Source organism: Uloborus diversus, chromosome 4 (genome assembly GCF_026930045.1).
Source record: "Uloborus diversus isolate 005 chromosome 4, Udiv.v.3.1, whole genome shotgun sequence".
Classification (NCBI taxonomy): domain Eukaryota; kingdom Metazoa; phylum Arthropoda; class Arachnida; order Araneae; family Uloboridae; genus Uloborus; species Uloborus diversus.
This window is the reverse complement of record NC_072734.1, coordinates 168,717,496-168,739,872: the sequence shown is the minus strand read 5'-3', so window position 1 is coordinate 168,739,872 and position 22,377 is coordinate 168,717,496. Positions and strand designations below refer to the sequence as shown.

Here is a 22,377-nt window from a genome sequence, read left to right as displayed (position 1 = left end):
CATAAAATATAAGTGTCAAGTCCACCCTTTATGGTTTTACAACAGGATACGGTACACAACACAACAATACTTCATTTAAGTTTCAATTGCATCAATTATTTCCTTTCAAGAGAAAAACAAAACTGCCATCCTCCCAAAAAGCGCATCTATTGCATCACTGGTTGCATCCAATGAGATGCATCAGCAAAAATCGTAACGCCAGCGAAACAGCGATAATCTTACAAATCTAGTCTTTCACTCTACCCCTTCTCCCGCCAAGCGAGCTCAAGTTTCCACTATTGTAGCTTCTCTCCAGGATACTATATAGAGCTCAATGGTCGTGTTATCATCTGATATGAACTTGATTGGTTTGTAAGGAGGTTGGGCAATAGAAGCAACATTATTAAAGAGCCGAAGAGGAAAAACTGCAATTTTTTTCGCATTTCCTACCGCTCTTGTGACGTGTTTTGTTAGAATTTCCTCTTCATTCCTTTCTTGAAAATGACCAAAATAAAATGTAAGTTTGATACGTCAAAAACTATTAACTTCTCTTTCAATTAAATGCAATGCAATAATTTTGAACTGAAATTTTGGTATATTATGATAATAATGAATGTTTCATGTAACTTGCAGCACATTTGGAAGATTTTCCTCATTTTTTTTTCCCGTGTGCAAATGAAATAAACTTTCAAAAGTGAAAGAACGTTTTAAATTTCAGTGTCAAAAAAAAAATTTTTTTTCGATAAAGTTTAAAATATTATTCGTATGTTTTAAATGACATTTTGGGAAACTACCTTAAAAGTATTTCGTATGTATTACTTTTACGGTACATTTTTATATTTTTTAAATTTATTGTTTAGTGTGCCTGCTTTCTAAGTTTATATGTAATATTTCCAGAAGCATATTTTATCAGTTCTCGTTTGGAAAATGTTTCAAGCAAAAGAGGAAAAGTCATTAGGTTTAAATGTTCAGGCTCTCTTTTTATTATTATAATTATTTATTTATCTATTTTCATTTTCTAAGAGTATCTTTTAAGAACTTTAAATCTATGGGCAGATTTTTTGGAGCTGTTTAGGATTATTTATGTGGCATGTCAGCCTGAGTTTTATGCAAAGCAAGATGATGTTCTGGCTTAGGCTTCAATCTAGGAACCACCATGATGGTAATTTGGAGCCTTTACTACTTTTTACCAAAAGCTGGGCAATTTTTGAGTTAGGCCAGAATCTTGAAAGAGATCTAATATCCATTTCAGCTCTTGAGCAGCAGTGACTGCAGAAATGAGCTCAAGCTTGGTTAATGATAATTAAATAAAATATTGTCGCTTAGTGTACCTAAATACAGTCTGACCACGGATTGTATGGAAAGACAAACATCCATTTTACAGCCGGAAATGTACGAATCTATTATTTTTTATCGATGTCAGCTTTTGTAGAAGCAGAGTCTCATTGAAATGAGCGGAATACATGCATCAAGTTTTTACTTTTCCCCCTTATTCACATAGATTCGTCGTATCCGGACGTTTGAAAATTCCATGCAATCCGTGGTTGGACAGTATTCGATTGTTTTTCAAGAAAATATATATTATCCCCATTGGTCTTCTCCAGTTGTGAAGGATGAAATATATCCTTCCAACATATGCCACACAACAAAAGTGATATTTTTGCTAATTGGCGACTTTAGATTAGCATCGTGCTGATCCCATAGATTCAAAAACTGGCCTGGATATTGTTTTGCGTATCATGGATCTTATGTTCATATGCCACAATGCTAAGGGCGTATTTAATGGGGGGTTGAGGCGGCCAGGGCCTGACTAATTAAAAGTGAGGCCCAAGGCCCACAATAATTTTAAGGCACCCTGAAGGCTATTATTTTAAGAATGTGTGTATTTTTTGTATAGTTGTAATGCTAATCATAATTTTTTAAGTAATTTGGGGCCCTATAGGAAGAGGGGGGCTAGTAGGCCTGTAGGCCTGGCCCCTAGGCCTAGCAGGCCTAGTAGGCCTGTACAGTAATCAGGTCCTGGGGGTAGTAGCTAAAAAGGCCCAGGCCCTTGTCTAAATGAATTAAAAGCTGTTTATTTTGAATAAGAATTTTCATAATTTTAAATAAAATTATTTGACTTGGGTACAAGAAATTCCTTTGTAGCAACTTCAAATTGTGTATGTACCTGTAGAAGTCCTATCCTGCCATGGACAGGTAAACAACAGTATCTACCAAAAGGGTTTTTTGAGATATATGAAGAATATTGTTTTTCATTCGTTATAAACACTAGTAAAATGCTAAATTTTGAGGTTCCTTTCATGCTTTATTTTAGCAAGAACCAAATAAACAAGTTTGTACAGTAAAGCTAAAGTAAAATAAATGACAAGAATACAAAAAAATGATAGATTTGTAGATACTGTGGTTGACCTTTTCTGGGCTGTTTCACATGATAGTTTTGAAGATTTTATGTTTGAAATTACGTATATGCTTATGTGTGTGTATCTTATTGATGAACATTTGATTATTATAATAGGTGGTCCAGTTGTGGAGGTACAAGGTGATGAAATGACTAGGTAAGGACTTACAAGATTAGATTTTCTCCCTCTACTAAAGATAAGTACTAAATCTTGCACAAATTTATGTATAATTTTAGGAGAAAGGGTGTCAACACTAAAATTTGGCCAATGTGGTTCTCCAGGGAAACTAAAGACGCTCTAAATTACAAGCAAGCTGCTTTTCATAGGTTTAGAGAAACAGGTCACAGTGCAGCAGTCTTGCATAATATAGACGAACGCGCGAACTGAGTTCGCAGAAAATTTTTGGCTTCGCAGAAAAATTTTTTCAAACTGATAACGTTCATTTAAAAAAAAAAAAGATTTTTTTTTTGAAGGAAATTTTTAAGAAAATCCCAGAATTTATTTCTGTTAAAGCCTTTCTCCAAAAGCCTTTTAAAGCACTTGTGTAAAAAAAAATAATGGTTTTGGCAGTTTTCTTCAGTTGGTGAAAAATAAGCAATGTTATTGTAAAAAAAAATTAAATGATTTAAAGCACTTTTTTTTTGTCTCTTTCATATTTGAATATAAATTTAATTTTTAATTCAAGGGTGAGTTAGGCAAAATTATTATTTGCAGAAAATTTTCTGGTTAGGATTTATGTTCGCAGAAAGCTTTTTGTTTTATCTAAGTCTGCAGTGCAGATAGGCTCCAATATTGTAAGGCAAGGCATAAATTTAAGTATTTGGTACCGATTCAGAAAAGAGAGTTGGAGCAAAGACTGGCAGATAACATAAACAGGAATCCCAAGAGGTTTTTTGCATACGCTAATTCGGGGAAAGTTCGAAACAGTCATATTGGGCCACTGGTTGATGAGCACGGAATTTTAATTCAGGACGATAGTGATATTGCTAATGTTCTTAATAACTTTTTTTCGAGTGTTTTTAACGATAACTGTATCTCAACAGTTGACACCAACAAGACACAAGCTATAGTATAGCTTGAGGACTTTGTATTTTCCAGGGATGACGTTTTACTTCATTTGAAAAAAATTAAAGAGACTAAGGCTCCGGGGCCAGATAATATTTATCCGAAAATTTTAGTTGAATGTGCAGAGGAATTAGCAGATGTAATCACAAACATTTTCAATGCTTCCTATAATTCGGGGACAGTACCAGAGGGCTGGAAGCTGGCTAACATTACACCGCTCTTCAAGAAAGGGTCTAAAGGGAGTGCAGGAAATTATAGACCTGTGAGTCTAACTTCGGTGGTTTGCAAAATTTTTGAAACATTGATGAAAATTAAGATAGTAAATTTTCTAGAGACTAATAATCTATTGACTAGTTTTCAGTACGGTTTCAGGAAAGGTAAATCTTGTGCAACTAATTTATTACATTTCTATGACAAAGTTACCATGGCTTTGGACAATAAGAAGCCTGTAGATGTTGTTTACATTGATTTTCAAAAAGCTATCGATAAGGTACCGCATGTTGCTCTACTTAGCAAATTAGCTGATATAGGAATAGGAGGGAAAACTTTCATTTGGGTAAAAAACTGGCTGACCGGAAGGAAACAAAGAGTAGTTGTAAGGGGAAATTATTCTAATTGGAGTGAGGTCTTAAGCGGGGTTCCTCAAGGATCAGTGTTAGGGCCTGTTTTGTTTATTGTCTTTATGAACGATATTCACAAAAATATTTCTGAGAACATGAATTGTTTTGCTGATGATGTCAAAGTTATGGGGACTGTAGAAAATGAAGAACAAGCAAATCAGCTGCAAGAGGATCTAGATCATATTACGGAGTGGGCTGATAAATGGGGTATGGCTGTTAATGTTGGGAAATGTCATTTGCTACATTTAGGGCATGGAAATAAGTGTACAAGTTATTATTTGCAAGGTTCAGTCATTAGTCAGGCAGACAAAGTTACTGATCTGGGGGTCTTAATAAGTCAGGATTTAAAGTTTAGCCAACAGTGCAGCATTGCTAGCAACAAAGCCAATAAGATGCTTGGGTTTATCAATAGATCTATTTCAAATAAATCTAAAGAAGTTCTTCTGCCCTTATATAGAAGTTTGGTAAGACCCCATTTAGAGTTTGCTGTTCAGTTTTGGTCTCATTATCTTAAGAAAGACATTAATGTATTGGAAAGGGTTCAAAGGTGGGCTACAAGACTAATAAGTGGACTTTCCCACTTAGATTATGATTCCAGGCTTAGAAGGCTAAAAATGTACAGTCTTGAGCAAAGAAGAGACCGAGGGGACATGATTCAGCTGTTTAAATTTATTAAAACGAAAGATGTTACGGGGCTAAAGTTTAGCACTGAAAACAGGACAAGGGGTCATTGTTTTAAGCTATTTAAATCTCAGGCTAACATGGATATTAGGAAAAATTATTATTTTAGCAGGGTAGTGGAACCTTTTAACAGCTTACCAGAAGAGGTGGTAATGAGCAAAGGAGTAGACAGTTTTAAGAAGGCCATTGATCTTCACTGGGGATTGTAAATTAACTAGGAACCCGTCTAGCTGGGCCCAGAGCCTGTTGCTGGTCGTCACTTTTGTATTTGTATTTATACATTTTTTTTTCTTTTTTATAAGCCAAGCTTTGTTTTAAAGATATTAATAATTTCTCTAATTTAACTATACAAACCTTGTTAACAGGAAATCACTTTATATTGTTAAACATGAAATACTGATTTAGTTCTATGAGCTGTCAATCATTTAATAACTTATCCAATAAGGTTAACAAATGAATTCTCAATTTGGCAGGCGTAGGAAAGAAGCTTTATTCTCTTGCTGAATACAGTTAACTCTCGATAACTCAGTCCCAAGGGACAGGCTAAAACGTTCGAGTTATTGGTAGTTTGAGCTATGGGAAGTTTCCTCAAGAGTTTGGGACCCGATGAAATCTTCAAGATAAAGGAATATTGGAGTTATCGAGATTTGACTGTTTTAATAATCTTTTGATACTGTTTTGAGGATCAAAGGAAATTTTCTTCTGCGGAAATTTTGGAGAATTTTCCGTTTGTCCTACCAGAATTTCTTTTGCCAAATTTGCAATTTTATAACATTTGGCTCAGTGGCAATGCTTAGCACAGTTAATACATTTTCTTGTATTTTCCTTAGTTTTAGAAATCTGCTTGAAACAAATTCTAGCAATCTTGATCTGTAACTAGTAGGGTCACACAGGGGAATTATGAATTATGGGTCACTTTAAAGAAATACTTTACAGAAACAAAAAAAAAAAAGATAACATTGATTCCATGTACTATTTTTTCGTATCTAAAAAATGTAATTGTAATTGTTGTTTAATAATAGTCATAATAAAATTCTTGTCACAGAGGGGGGGGGGGTCAGCTTAGCCTTTGAGCCTCCTCTAAATCCACCTTGGGTAGCATGCAAATATTAAAGAAACATATTCCTGAAATTGCAGGCTTAGAGCAAAGAGCAAAAGCCGATCATATTTGACTTACAAGAGTAACATCAAATTTTTTAAATTAATTCTTAAATATTACTTTTAATCATTAAAAAATATCTTTGTGGGCTAAGAAATGTTAATTTAGTACATTCAATTACTTTTGATGCATATTACTTAAAAAAAGGCGGTTGACCCTTATTTACCCCACACATAATTGTAATTTTTGGTATTTAAATAGAATAAATAATAATGCAATTATAAGTAGAAGAATTATGTGAACAATTTCTAAATTGTTAAGGCATGCCCTATGCCAAATTAAATCATTTTATATTTTATACTTTTGAAAAAAATAATATGTTATGGTTTTTTGACTTATAATTCCTCTGTCTGACCGGTTTTGGAATAATCTTAATAATTTTCAAAATAATTTGTTGTTCAATATGTAATAAAATTCTGTAAGTGCAAATGAAAATTGTCTAAATAATTGTTAGTATTTTGTAAACTATCTATGTATTCACAAATAATTCATGTTTTTTTTTTTTTTTTTTTTTTTTTTTTTTTTTGTGATTTTAATTACAGAATTATCTGGGATTTGATAAAAGAAAAACTTATTCTTCCATTTTTGGATGTAGAACTTATCACTTTTGACCTTGGAATTGAAAATAGAGATGCTACAAATGATCAAGGTAAATTTATAATATGTAATAAGCCTTAAAAAGGATTTATTTCATGATCAAGTTTTAAAAATTATTTCCTTTGCATGATTATTGGAATTTTCTCTCACTTTTGATAAATTTGATCGTTATTTTAGCATTGATAAAATTTGATTTTTTAATTCTGTTATTTTCTCTCTTTTATTTATTCAGTTACTATAGATTGTGCAAATGCCATTAAGAAATATAATGTTGGAGTCAAGTGTGCCACAATTACTCCAGATGAAAACAGAGTTGTTGGTATGTATTTTCTTTTATATATATATTCACTGACATTACAGTCAAACCTTGATATCTCGAAATCCTTGATGTCTCAAAACAAAAATTTTCTCAGTATTTTCTATAAAAACCCCTATGTATTTTCCATAGTTATCTCGAAATTTATTTTTCGGAACCCTTGATATGTCGAAATTTTTGCAGAGAAACAAGTTTCAATTGTCGTTTTGCTTTGGCAATTTTTGTAGTAAAACCAGTTCCAGGGACAATTGCTTAACGTTTTTCATCCCTTTTCTTGAAAATTTTGTGAATAGGGGATTGGGGCAAGATAATAGGGGAGTGTTGGTGCTGTGTTTTCCCCAGATTTTAGAATCTTTGTGCATTTCTCTCGAACATGTTGTCCACTTTGAGGAAAGGGGTTCGATTTTTCGTCCGTCAGTTTTCAAACGAAAACGGAAAATACGTTCGTCATTTTCTTCATTCAGCTTTTTTAACTCCTACAAAATGGCTGCTGAGAACTTTTTAAATGTGAGGTTACTGGTTAAAGATAAAATTAGAATTTTTAAATTTTTAGGTGAAAAAACCAAGTTGAAATTGTTGTTCATTTCAAAATCTCATCCTGTGCACTTTACACAATTAGAAAATTTCAAATCTAGTGAAATATTGAAGACTACTTTATTTATCGTTATTCGAAGTGGTCCCGTAGTACATATATAAATGCATATAGCATATGTGTGTGTAAATATGAGAGTTACTAGTGTATTTTTAAAAAAACCTTGATAACTTGAAAACTCGATATCTCGAAATTTTTTCCCATCCCGAGAGATTTGAGATATCGAGGTTGTACTGTATTTACATTCACTGACATGCAAAATTTGAACTTGGTATTTTTTTGCCATTTTGTGCTGTGACTACATTGGTTATTGAAAATATTATTTTAAAGTAAGTGAAATTAAAAATTATTTCTACATCGGTATTTGCAGTTGGCAGTGAAATAGCATATTAATATACAGTTTGAAATTAGAACTGGCTTCCTACTAAAGTATCTAAATAGAAAACAATTCAGTCCAATCCACTCCAATGCTGTATAACTCTAAAAACACTGTCTCCACTTGTCAGAATAATTCACATCAGTTTGCCAAAAAGTTATGTACTCTTTTATTAGTATTGGATGCTTTGTGTAAGACACCATAACCACAGGCAGGCTGCCCCGGAAAACTCTTTATTCTGCAAACTATGTCTGGCCATTCGGCAAATTTGTAGATATTGCCTGAATGTCCGTTTTCATTATATGTGCATATGTTTAGGGTGCTATCACAGGGGAAAATGGTAGCAGAAGTAGATCTTACTGATTAATACAGTGGATGCCGGTTAATTGAATCAGTGGTTAATTAAATCAGCCGCTTTAATAAATCAAATTGTCAAAAACAGAATAAAATCCAGCTTTATTGAATTAGCCGCTTTATTGAGTCAGCGGCTTTATGGGATCGAAATTGCTTAGAACAAATGCGATTCATGTAAGCTGCGGCCACTGTATATTTTGGACATAACCAGTACAAATAGCAGTGGCTACCTAGCATGGGTAACACCCGGGGCAGTAAAAAATTATGAAAACATGAAATTCATGCAATTTTCTGAAACAACTACATTTGTGTTAAAATGAAACTTTAAAAGGGCTAATATACAAAAAACAAATGAAAGTGGAGTTTAACCCCCAGAAAATTTTCAAATTCATAGTCTAAAAAATGCATTTTAGCTTCATATTTTTCAAAAACTTGCATTTCCACTTTGAGTGTCACCCCCCAGTCAAGTGAAACGGGGGATGGACCGCCCCCCCCCCTATAGAGACGCCACTGCAAATAGCTGACTTCATGAATGCATTTCATAATGGTAGAACAGAGGCTTAATATTTCATCAAAAAAAATGAGGAATAATTTAAGCGCCCTTTTAGCTTGGTGCTGAAGAGTGCCATCTATCAAAGACAAGTACAAGGGAGAGGTGATCTCTCTTAGAGCAGAAATTGAAATGGAGGGAGCAAGTCCCTCAATTTCAGCGGCTTAGCAAAAGCCTACCCAAAGACTCCAAGTCACGTGACTCAACGATGAATGGTTGGCACATTTTGCTTGAAACAAGCAAAAGAAACCTGTTTTCTTCCAATGTTTTGCTTTAAAATCTATCATGTGATTTGTTATCTTGGTTTCATGAATTAAAGTCATCATTCCCTCCATTTTATCTCTTCTCAATGGGGTGATCGCAACGCCCTTGAGGGATTGTGCACCTGCAATTTTTCCGTTTTTAATCCTGTTTTCGGTTAACTGAGATAAAGGGAGAGAGTTTCTAAAAGTCCCCAGAATTATTACAAAATTGAAGTTTTAAAACAAGTTTTGAATCCTCTTTCAACTGAATAAGTTCGTCAAACGGAAAAAAAAAATGGGTCTCCTTGGCTAAATCTCTATATTTTAGTTGTTTTAGATGAAATGCTGCAACAACAGCACCCCCCTCCCCCTCCTCCAGAGCATGAAAAAAAAAGATATGTTGTAAGAAGTAAGTTAAAAAATCAATCGTCCCTTCCTTGAAACATTTAATTGCTGTTATTGATGCACCCTGTTTAATCTGTATCACACGTATATACTATAGGTATGTACTAGTACGCAAGTTTATTTCCAGCATTAACGCAACTCTCATATAATTTTATTTTGTTTATTGGTCTTCATCTGAAAGTGAATCTACCGGAAGAGGTGGTAATGAGCAAGGGAGTAGATAGTTTTACGAGGGCCATTGATTTCCGCTGGGGATTGTAAATTGGCTAGGACCAGCCTAGCTAGGCCCAGAGCCTGTTGCTGGTCGTCACTTTTGTATTTGTATTTGAATTTCATAATACAACTTTTAAATGGAATACAAACGTTTCATTTTGATTTTTGAACTTACATAGGCTTACATAGGAAAGCTTAAAAATAGTGCCTACCACTTATATAAATCATGTTTGTTCTAAACAGTTTTGATTCAGTAGAGTGGCTAATTCAATAAAGCTGGATTTTGTTTGGTTTTCCCAAATTGATTCAAAAAAGTGATTGATTCAATGAACCACTGGTTCAATTAACAGGCATCCACTATAATAGCTTATATCGAAGAATAGTTCAATACATACCTTAGAGTAATGTAATCATGTTTCTAATTTGCTTTTTAAAATAAAATTCATAACATAAGTTTACTCTTGTGGCTTTTTCCAGAATTCAACTTGAAGCAGATGTGGAAATCTCCTAATGGTACAATCAGAAATATATTAGGAGGAACTGTTTTTAGGGAAGCAATTATATGCAAGAATATTCCTCGTCTTGTGCCTGGCTGGACCAAGCCTATTATTATTGGTCGTCATGCCTACGGTGATCAAGTAATGTATTTATTTAGTTTTGTAAATTTACATCCACAAATCTTTAAACAACATTAGAAAATCAGTTTTATGGGAGCTCAACTACATTTTTCTTAAATATATTTTCTGGAAACTGATATTAAAAGTAATCAATGGATTGTTTTCAGCATATAATTTTAGACAGATTCTTTTTTTTTAAAGTCAGTAAAGCCAGTCATTATCTTAAAACATAATTAAATGTTAAATTTTTCGAAATTTTAATAAAGCCTTACAGAATACATTTCAGGCAGTGAGAAGCAAAGGGATGTAAGTGTCAACATTAAAAATTTGGAGATAACTGATACAAATGGAAGGCGAACCTCTCCTCTGTCTCGGGGCAAGAGATAGGGCTAGTAGCCCTGGTAGGTTCTGCTATACTGCATGATTTGGAAAAACTTTTCAATGAAAGCCTACCTAGGGCCGGAACTTTTAATGCGTTTTACTCAAAACTTGAAAATCTCCACGAACATGGCTTTGTCTCACTGCCTCAGTTGTATTCAGTTAATAGGTATCGACAAAAACTACAAATCTAAAAACAAGTTTATTCAAAAAAATTAAACTTATTTCTTAAACTTGAATGGTTGTGGTAAAAAATTGCAAAAAGATGAAAATCATCAGTTGCAAGACTTTTGGTCCTAAATGGAAGATAGACAGTTTTATCTCCAAACAAGTTAAAACATCCTCGGATAAGCAAGTATATGGGCGTTCTTCTATGTGCAAAAGAATTAACATTTTCTTTTCAATACTCAACTGGCCTTAGTTCTTAAAAAGAAAGTTACAGTATTCAATCTCAAACGTTTTCTATGAAGAGGTCTGACATTTTTGTTTATCTTAGCCGAGATGGAACCCCCTTTTCAGTGCAAAAGAAGTGAGCTATAGGATGAAAAGACATTGGTATATTGCATGTAGTTCTGCCTCAGCCTTGTCTTAGGGACGGTAACTTACTGCTAAATATCCAAGTTTTGCCATCAATTCAAAAGTAGAACCGCACCATAATGAACCACACTTGCTGGTGGGATAAATCTACCAGTTTTTGGCTCTCTCAGCTTGAATGAGATGACATCTGCCTGCAGCTTGGTTATTAACTATTCTAGACTGATGAGTTAAAATAAGAACAAAACTGCAGTCTCTGGATGTGATAACTAGGCTGTCCAGTGTATTGCAAAAGTCTATGGTTTTAGCTTCTGTTGGATGTCATTTTATCCATGAGCTCACTTCTTTGGCATTGAAAAAGGGATTCCTTATAACCCCAAAAGACGCGTATGAAGTCCTGATAATTTGTGCCTTTATATGTTTTTTCTTTTTATCATATACTAAATTCGCGGTTAAAAGGAGAAAAACAATTTGAGTATTTCCCTAAAAAGTAGCCATCTTGGTAAAGTAATTTGGAAAAGAATAAATAAAATGTTTTGCCTATGTTTTTGAAAAAAAGATTGTTTTAATTTCAAATCTTTTTTCCTCTAGTATCGAGCTACAGATTTTGTTGTTCCAGGACCAGGGAAACTGGAAGTTACATATACGCCTACTGATGGCACACCTCCTTTAAAGTACACAGTATTCGACTTTAAAGATGGTGGTGGTGTATCTCTTTCAATGTACAATACTGACAAAGTAAGTTTCTCTACTTATGCTTTAATTTAATTTTTTTTATGTACCAAAAATAAAGTTGATTTTGCTTTTTTTTGCTCAGACCCGGATCTGCGTACCCACAGACTCCGCAGTGTGAGGGATGCATCATTAAGGGGCCCAACGGCCCAAGAAATTGACAAACAAAACTTTTAAAAAAACTAGCACTAAGGCTTATTAACGATGCAGTGCTGACCTCTGGGACGGGGCCCTACAGGTTTTATTGTAGGGGGGCCCAAAATTAATAGATCCGGGATTCTTTGTGCTCTTTTTGTCTTACTATTTTATGCTTGCCATTTGTACAACAACCACGCTCAACAGATGGCAGCACGAGCCCAGTTTCCTTTACGGAAGTGTGTAAAGTTTTCCGGTTGACGCGGAGCTTAACTGTTTTCCCAGAGACTCGTATCATGCTTGCCATGTGGTAAAAACACGTTTTTGGACTCTTGCTTCGACGACTGAAATGCTGTGCGACACGAATTTAGATTGATTATGTTCAAGTATTAGTTCAACGTTTTGGTCATGTGTTTTTGATTAATAATGTTTACTTAAGCTTGTGATAATTACCAAAACATCAACAACTAAAGTACTGTTTTTTTATGGGAGGTTCCTGGAGTTTGAGCATTACTCTCAATTGCGTGTAGGATGTAAGGAACTTGCATTTGACTGTACTTTGGAGGATTATAAAAAGAGTTCCTTTTCTTCCCTAAATAACAATGATAAGTTCAACATTGCTGCGGATTGCAATCGGCTGCTGGATTTTTTTCCTAGTAGATGTTGGCAAGGCAGACATGCTATTTCACCAACTTGTGATTAATTTAAATGTGTTTGTCTTTTATAACTTTTGCCTTTGTAATGTATATCTCCTGTGGCCCTCCTAGCACTAGGTGTCGCCCAGAGAGATGGATCTACCATGAAAGATTAAAGTTTCTATGTTGGTGCCAATCAAAGTACCATCTAACTATATTTTGCCAAAGTATTAACTCAAGTAATTTTTTAACTACTACACAATTGTTGCAAGTTGTAACGTTTTCATATTTTATGATTATGTAATGATTGTCTCTGCCTTTTTTGTGCATGTTTTGCTAAAATCGTTTTGTATTTTATGTGCTCATAATAGGCATTAATGATCTGTTATATAAGTAAGTGATAATGTATTTTGAGTAATTTACAATTCATTTATCTTTATCAAGCATGCAGTTACTCTAAATCCAGTTTTTAAATGCAAATAATTGTATGTTTCTAAGTAGCTTTCTTCGTCTAAATTTTGGTTTTTTTCCTCCTCCAATCTAGTCATTCCTTTTGTTTTCTCTTGCCACTTTTAATTTGCCTCTAACATAGTAATAGTAGAGCCATTATGTATGTAGGCCGAGGCATCAGCTTAAGTTTAGCCATTTTGGATTGAATTTTCCATTATTGTGGAGTTAGGGTTACCAGAGCAAAGATTCGGTTATTTGGCCAAAAATTATATTTTACTTAATAAGCAATTCACACGTTGCTAATGATTGCTTGCAGTGAACACTCACCAAATGCAATACTTACCAGAAAAGACAACCATCCAAACACGCGCTCCAATCCAAAATGGCTGATATTAAGCTCATGTGTCGGCTCTTATATCGTCGCCTCAGAGCAACAGTAAGATATCTTTGTGTTATTACTGTTATTAGATGTCATACTGTTGCTCTGAGCCGACGATGTATAGGGGCCTTAGGTAATAACAAAGGCGCCCATATAGGGGGGGGGGGGGGGCTCGCCCCCCCCCCTTAGAAATTAGAACTTCCTTGTTTTTAGTACTTTTTTTCTTTGCAAAAATGTAAAAATATTTCTTCTCCAGCCATTAATGAATAAGTGATTAAAAATGTCCAATTTTAATGACTCGAATCTGTCCTGAAATTGGTTTTCACGGGGAAAATATCCTGCTAAACCATGGTTAAAATATCTGACCCCCCCCCCTTACAACTTTGCATATGGGCGCCCACGGGTAATAATATGCTAAATAATTGTTAACAATTGATTAAACAATGTTAATTTATAAATAAATTATTGTTACTATCATCTTATTCAAAAATATTTGAAGTGTATTTTAAACAGTTGCAGCCTGAAGTATTTAATAAAACCAGTTTAAAAAAATTAATTTGTTTTCTACAGTCTATTACAGATTTTGCTCACAGCTCCTTCCAGTATGCTTTGCAGGCAAAGTATCCTCTATATTTGAGGTTAGTGAAGTTTACAAAAAAAAAAAAAAAAACTCTATTCTTTTAGTAATTTGTTATGGGTAAATGGTTGATTGAGCACTGTCATTTGAATTTCTGTTGATTGCATAATTTGTCATTATGACTTCTCAATACATTTTTTTCTGACATTGGGGCACTTGTCTTTTTTGACATTTGCCTTTTATAATTCCGGAATAAGGGACATTTCTTAAGAAGCACCTACTAGGTAACCACAACCATCCCTTGACATAGAACAGTACTTTTTTTTACTCATGCGCTGCACCTTATTCTAAGATGAATCTTGCAGGTCAAAACTCATATAAAAATAAAATACATTTAAATCTTTGTAGGTAACAATATGGAAAAATCAAAAAGAAAAGTAAATTGCAAACCAAGAATTGTTATCATATTACATGACCTTAGCTACATGCTTAGGGAATATTTTTCTTTTTTATAGGGAATTTTTGAGCCCATTGCCCTCATGGTAATGCGGTTTAAAAAGACTGTTGTCCTCATTCAAGTGAGGATTTTTTAGGGACTAATTTTGAGATTGTAGGATTTTCAGGAACTCTTGTCTTATTTCTAATGATATTTATGAGGTTTGTTGACATGACACTGTTTTGGGACTCTTGCCTTTATTTTAATGACCCTTTTAACAATATATACCTCCTTATTCATTCGTGTATTGGAATTTTTGGAAGTAAGTTTATTTTTGAAATTCTCTTATTCGAATGGGGAATTTTTTAGGAATTAATATCCTAATTTTACTAAGGATTTTTAGGGACTGTTGTGACTATTCACGTGGGAAATTGTTAGTTGTTCAGATTAAGCTTAAATGCTGAACACATCACTTGACACAATTTTTTTTTTTTTGATAGGTGCTGCAAAGCCAGCCAAATCAGCTACTATAGTCAAAACAAAACAAAAAAAAAGTATTAGTGATATTTTCAGTAGATCTGATTAATTTGTTATCCATATTAAAATTTCAATTTGAAAAACTATTTCAATTTTTGAATTTGATATTTCTTTTTACAAATATGTTATCTATATTAAAGGTAGTTTCTACAAACTACTTCAGTTAAAATTTGCTGTCTCACTCGTATATTAATTTTTGTAACTTTTATCTAGTACAAAGAATACCATTTTGAAGAAATATGATGGTCGCTTCAAGGACATATTTCAAGAAATATATGAAAAGTTAGTTTTTTTTTTTTTTTGTATTACATTTGAATCTACTTGTGTCAATGGGTATAATAATCTTTAAATTTGTGCTAGGATACATATTTGGGAGTATTAAGACTGACATTCTGAATCTAATTTTAGTAGAAAATAGTCTGCTTTTTTCAAAAATATAAGAAATATAAAATTTGAGAAAAATTATTGGTAAACTTTTTACTAAATTCTATGTTGCTAGTAGTATTTTGTATGAAATTTGAGTTAGAATTTTCAGATGTCAGAAGCTATTATGAAATAAGAAAATTAAAATTTGTTAAAGGGCGATTCTCGAAAAAATGTCCCATGTGTAATGCTAAGGTTTAAATTTTTTCCAGCTAACCAAAGCCTTCAAAAAAAAAAAAAAAAATGCTGTTGGGGAATAATACATGCTTTAATATACCATTAAAGCATAACAGTTACTCCTATATTTAATAGTTACTTGAATAAAATTAAAAAAACTTAGCGTTACCCATGGGACATTTTTTTCGAGAATCTTCCTAAAGTGAAACATTGAAAACTATATTATCAGCACTTAGGAATATATGTACACGATGCTTCAAAAAAAAAAAAACTTATTTTTATATCTGTCAAATAAATTTAATTTCAATTTGGCTAAATGAAATAAAGCACTGCTTTTCTGTTTTATCTTGTTAGAGAATATCAATCTCAATTTGAAGCGAAAGGAATTTGGTATGAACACAGACTTATAGATGACATGGTAGCTCAAGCAATGAAGTCTGAAGGTGGATTTGTTTGGGCATGCAAAAATTATGATGGAGATGTTCAGTCCGATTCAGTTGCGCAAGGTAAAATGTATAAGTTTAATTTTCTTTCTCAGTCTTAAATTGGCATGCAATTTAAAAATTTCATAACAAGCCTTTATTGAAATTTGAGAAATTACTTTTTAAAAGATTTTTACATTTTACATGTTTATTAGAAACTGTTTAGGAACTTGAACTACATTTTCAAAGTTATACATGTATTTTCAGTATGCAATTAGGATAGCATTTACAGTTTTTTTCACCTTTATTTCCCCCTGTAAACAAACTAGATGATGAAGTTTAGAAAAATACTGCATTTATAAATACAATTTAAGAAATTACTCGTTTATTACATATTTTTGTTTTTCTTTAGTAAAAGTGGTAGAAAAGATTTTAACCTACATTAGTAATTTCTGCTATTAGTTAAAAGAAGGATTTTGAAAGACTTTTCTTTAAATTTAGAAAAATCAAATTTTTACTAGGCCATCTTTTGAAAGCATGAAATCATTTCTAAACCCAAATTCATTACACTATATATTAGAGTTATGCCCCAATAGGAGGTCATTATGACCTGCCGAAAAGTTCCTTTTTCAGCAACTTTTATCTGATCTGGAATCATGGTGACAATATTGAGCTTTTTTTTTTCTTAATTTTTTAATAATGCCTAATGTATCTTCTCATTAGATGTACAAGTAGATGTTATTTAGTAAAATTCAGTTTTATTCAATAATTTAAGAATCCCCCCCCTCAAATTTTAGTTCTGAGTGCTCTGACAGTATACAGTGAAGCACTGTTTATGTGTTTCTCTTTTATATGTTTTAATCATTTATGTGTTTTTTAAATTGGTCCCTGCAGAGTTCAATACATATTACATGTACCTATAATGCGTTTTTTCCCTTTATATGCTTTTTTCATACAGTCTCTTCCAAAACATGTAAACGGTGCTTCATTGTATGTGTAAGGAAAAATAACTTTTGAACTCATAGAAATTTGTTTTTCACATATTTATTAGAATGATAAGTTGAGTCATTATGAGAAAGTATAAATATTTATGTATTAAAAGAAAAAAATTTTTTTTGCTTCTGCATTCAGAAAAAAAAAAGTCTTCTTCTATATCCTGCTAAGGTTTTCCTCTTCAATTTATTTTTGAAGTTGAATGCTTTTTAAGTATGGTTTTCTAAACTGACCCTTTTGTAGGATATGGTTCATTGGGCTTGATGACTAGTGTATTAATATGCCCTGATGGAAAAACTGTTGAAGCAGAAGCAGCGCATGGGACTGTAACTAGGCATTATCGAATGCATCAAAAAGGACAAGAAACGTCTACTAACCCAATAGGTTTGTGTTTTATTTGATTAGTCGAGTGTTAAGAATATTAATGTATGTAAAAAAAAAATTTCTTGAAAAAATATGGGTCAATTTTTTTATGTTGGTGTTATTTTAACATAGTTCAATCAATACCTCGAACTTTTGTGTAATATTTGGGTTTAATAAATATTGGTTTTTGCATAATGTGTACCATAATACATGTTTAAAACAGAAAGAGACTAAAATGATAAGAACTGAAAATATACTGAAATATCGATGCAAGGCTGCTGAAAACAAAGCCATGAAAAAAAAAAAAAAATTCAAAACAAGCACACTTGACATTATCTGGTTTTCCACCCTTTGACCACCTGCTTGCTGGTTAACATTTAGTTTACTGTTCTGATTTTTTGAAGGCTCTTGGTGGAGGTTGCATGTAGGTTGTTTTGGACCCTATTTGCAATGCAGAAAAAACCTTGTGAAAGTGGGTCTGGTTATAACACTTGACTCAACTCTAGTCCTTGCTTCAAGTTTTTTCTTCAGTTTTAGCCTTCTCATATTGCAATTCTTTTTGTTTCTTCATTTGTAGATAAATGAAGTGTTTGTTTTGAAGAATTGTAAAAAAATTGTAATATGATAAGGCTAAAACTGAAGATTAACATAAGCAAGGACTGGAGTCATCAGGTGGGATAACTAGATCCCATATCACAAAGTTTTTTTCTACATTGCAAGTAATGGGTCCAAAACACATGAAATCTTCCCCAAGAGCCTTCAAAAAACCAGAATACTAAACTAAATGGTTAACCAGTAAGCAGGTGGTTAAAGGTTTTAAAACAAGATTGTGCCAAGTGACAGTGAATATATAAAAGTACAGTGCCAAGTGACCATAGTGAAAACTAGGTTAAAAAAACTTTTTTAGAAGGGGGAAAATAACTAATCAAACTACATTAGACAATTTTCAAGAAAAATATCTCACTAGACTTTCATAACTTGGGAAGCATTTCCGTACTTTAAATGTAAAGTAAACAAGGTGAGAATGGCACATTAAAGGCTATCTACAAATGAAGTCATGTTCGGGGGGGGGGGAATCATGAAATTGTGAGTTTGTGACAAGGTGGAGGGAGGAGGTAACAAGATGTGACATCACTCATTTTTACAAGAATATGTTTAAGAAAAATAGCTTGACATGTGACATAGGCGTGTTGAAAAAAGTGACATTTACGGACAATTCCTTATTTGAATCTAAATTACTTTTCTGTCATTTATGCTGTTTATTATCAATTTCCTTCTACTGATTAAAGCATTACAAAATGCCTTAATGTAAATACTAGAACTCTGTGATATTGGCCAAATACCAAATTATGTAAAAGTTGAATGATTGGAATTTGACTTTCAATGAAAGGTATGCTTTTTTTTTTTTTTTTTTGTCTGAATGAATAACAAATATAATGAAAAAAAATGTATGAAAGTTATCTTTTAAGCTGCTGTGTGTTACAGGTGCCTGCTATTTAAGAGAAAATGTATGTGATGTTCGAATAATATTTGAATATACATATACTAAAAAAGTTTGGAGAAGGTTTCATAAGGAGAAGTATCAGTTCTGGGAAGCTGTAAAATGAATATAATATTTAAAAAATGACCAAAAATATTACAATTGTTTAAATGGAAGAATTTTTCTGATTCATTAAAGTTATTTATTGATCCATTACTGTTAAAGAGTTGTAATAAAAATGAATTCAGCAGTCATTTGTACATACTTCTTTTGAGTCTAGGCTTGCTCCAGCATGAGGTTTTAGCGAATGCTGGGGTTGATGCAGTTCTACCCCCTAAGGGTAAATAAATGTAAATAGCAGTGCCATAGCCAGAAAAAAAATCTATGATGGAATATCTCTCCTGCAGCCAGAATTACCTTCTGGAGGGGTTTTTTTTGATCAAAACAATCCATAAATGTGCAAGACAATCCAAAACATGTATAAATGTCCACTACTGCGTTAGGATTGACAATAATGTAAAAATCAAGACCTTTGGGGGTGTTTTAGCCCCAAAACCCCCCTCTGCTGCACCAGTAGGGAATATGATTAGGTTTAGTCCTTTTCTATGGGCAAAAAAGGTAAATTTCTGGGTTTCGGTTGAGAATGCATCACCGAATCTCTCTTACCCCACGGATACGCCACGGGTAAATAGGATAATGAACACCACATGTTTTTTAAAACTGTTGTTCTTTTCATTTTTATTATTTCTCTGATTGACTTCTTATCCAACAAGTATTATACTTGCATTCATTTGTTTTAAAAATGCTTTTTTAGCCTCAATATTTGCTTGGACTAGAGGATTAATGCATCGAGCCAAGTTAGACGGCAATTCAAAATTGGATGAATTCGCCAAAGCTTTGGAACAAGTTTGTATAGAAACCATTGAATCTGGTTTCATGACAAAAGATCTTGCCATTTGCATCAAAAGTTTGAAAACGTAAGTGCATAAAACGTTATTTTTATGTTTACTTTTTTTTTATCTGACTATTTTATAGTACCAAAATTGGTATTTTTAAACTGTCAATCTTGAATTTCACGGGATAGAAGAAATGATCTAAGACACAGAGGTTTTGATCAAAATTGCTAAAATAAGCATTTGGAGCAAAATCGAAGACTTTTGTGACATGTTGTGATTACATGTTTTACTTATTTTAATGATTATATCGATGGCAAGTTTATGGAAATCTTTTAGAACAAAATTAATCGTTCAATGATTGTCGTTCAAAAATGTTGCAATTTTTACTTTTTTCCTGAATTAAAATAATTTAAACATTAAAAGCGCATAAACAGAGAAAGAAGGCAGCAAAATAACTCTTCTTGAAGCCTCAAAAGTAAAACTCTAAAAAAATTTTAATGCTTCTAACTTCACTGTTCCAAAAAACATCAAATTCTCTCTTAAAATAACTCTTTACCGTCTAAAAAATATCTTTATTTCAGTGTTACAAGAAGTGACTATTTGAACACGTTTGAATTCATGGATAAACTTGCAGAAAATCTGAACAAGAAACTGCAGGCATGACTGAAAGAAGCAAGTAAATTGTAGCATGGAATTTATTGGCAATTACATTAAGGGCATCTGCTTTGAAACATATATTCTTTCCTACTTATCAATATCAGTATTTTTCAACTGAGTTGTATCTGAATTTATTTTATACAGTGATTGTGAGATACTCGATCTGTACTCGAAACTCCTGTTGATCTTGGGGAAAATCTCTTATTTTACATATTGATATTTACAATAAAATGATTATTTATATTTTTTGTGTGTGAGTCAAATCTCTTTTTCACAAATGCGATTTAAGAACAGGGAATTTATTTAGAAATATTCTTATCCAACATAACATTTATTTTGGGGATTTCCGAACATTGTTGCCAAGCCCTCTCCCCCTGGGGGAAGGAGGAATAGCATAGCTACGGAGCATCTCCCCCCCCCCAAAAAAAAAACATGAAACAATGACTTAAAATTTTTAATTGCGCTGTCTGCACCCTGAACTGGGTCAAATATAGCCTTGTCAGCACTTTGATGGTATGTCTTTATGTCGTACAAGGGTACCCATCCTTCTTAAGAGTGATGCCCCCCCCCCCCATCTCAATAACGAGACCCCCAAAATGAGATCAGACCCCTCTAAAATACCTCTTCCCAAAAGTTTCAGTGGTGTAGTCTTCGCTATGACCCCCTCCCGGGCACCTCTGCGTTACAAAACAAGCGGATATGTTTACTTGTGTACATGTTTTTGCAGCTCTATTTTTCAAATTCATATTTTTTTAATGAATTTCAGCATGAATGAGTTATAAATTAATATGACAGATTGAGTTTGACATCAGAAAATTGTATATGTAATTCACAACATCATGAAGTTTTTTGAACCAGAATTTCAGCCAAGAGAAAAATTCAGTATTCAGATTTCAACCTGCATGAAATTTCAATTAAATATCCAAATACATAATAAAATTAACTCTTTTATTAAAGAAAAAATAAATTTCATGTTAAATCTTTCTGCAATGCGATTTTGAATTACAAAAAAAAAAAAATTCCATTGCGGTGAAGTGATTTGATGACATTACTAATTTTGATGAATTATCAATTACATCGATAACATTATCATAAAATTTTATCTGATAAGAATGAGGAGAGCTAAAAATTTGCTATGAACTTGAAGGTACTAATTTTTTCATGCATCTTTTGCTCATCATTCATTTATAAATACAGTATCTTCTGTTTATTTTTTTTATTATGAATGCATAGTCTTCTGCTTTTTTCGTCTAGAAACCTGCATCATTTTATTAAAATTACAATTTGATTGAAAACCGGTTGAATTTTTATCATCTTGTAAACTACTCATTTCTTCACAAATATTATTCAGCGATTGGAGCATATTCGATCCCAAGTGTAAAGCAATGCGCTTATAAGACTGCCATAGCTTATCATTGTCCATATTTTGATTTCCAAATCCACAACGTTGATTGTAATATGTGACGCAAATATCAGTTAGAGATTTCATAAAGTCCTTACTGCATGCTAAGCCATCCCCATCTTTATCTTTAGAATTGCTGATGTTTGAAATATCCATTGGCTCATTAAGTATCTCATCTAAATTAGTAGTGTTTTCTAAATTTTCAGCTTTGTTGCATTCTTTTTTTGGTAAAAAGGCATAGCCATTAGTTTCGTTTGAATTCTCGGGATTTTTAAAAATATTTTCAGCGCATTTCAACTTGTTCTCACCATTTTGATTTATATTTGTTTCGAAGAAGGAATTTCCGACGTCCTGTTTCGTTTCTTCTTTTGAATTGATTGCTCCATCATGGAGCTGATTTTCTGACAAAGTTTCCTGATGTAGAGTTATTTCTTCTGAAACAAAATCGTAAGAGTTGATGACAAATGAGTTTTCCACATTTTCGGTAAAGGAAGACACAGCTGTCGTTTGGCAATTTTCCTCTTTTGCATCAGCAACAACTGATATCTCCGACTCGGTAATCGTTTCTTTGCTATCCACTTGAAAGAATTGAACACCTTCTGAAAT

General features: G+C 32.9%; 1 protein-coding gene across 1 annotated transcript; it reads left to right on the top strand.

The window, feature by feature from the left end:
* The first annotated feature begins 337 nt into the window (after nucleotides 1-337).
* Nucleotides 338-20,579, top strand: LOC129221269 (isocitrate dehydrogenase [NADP] cytoplasmic-like). The gene is made up of 12 exons (XM_054855725.1): nucleotides 338-496; nucleotides 2,495-2,534; nucleotides 6,446-6,552; nucleotides 6,733-6,819; nucleotides 10,026-10,186; nucleotides 11,669-11,815; nucleotides 13,979-14,046; nucleotides 15,172-15,240; nucleotides 15,913-16,064; nucleotides 17,217-17,357; nucleotides 19,631-19,793; nucleotides 20,294-20,579. The coding sequence occupies exons 1-12, from the start codon at nucleotides 481-483 to the stop codon at nucleotides 20,373-20,375; spliced, it is 1,233 nt and encodes a 410-aa protein (XP_054711700.1). The 5' UTR covers nucleotides 338-480; the 3' UTR covers nucleotides 20,376-20,579.
* Nucleotides 20,580-22,377: the final 1,798 nt, after the last annotated feature.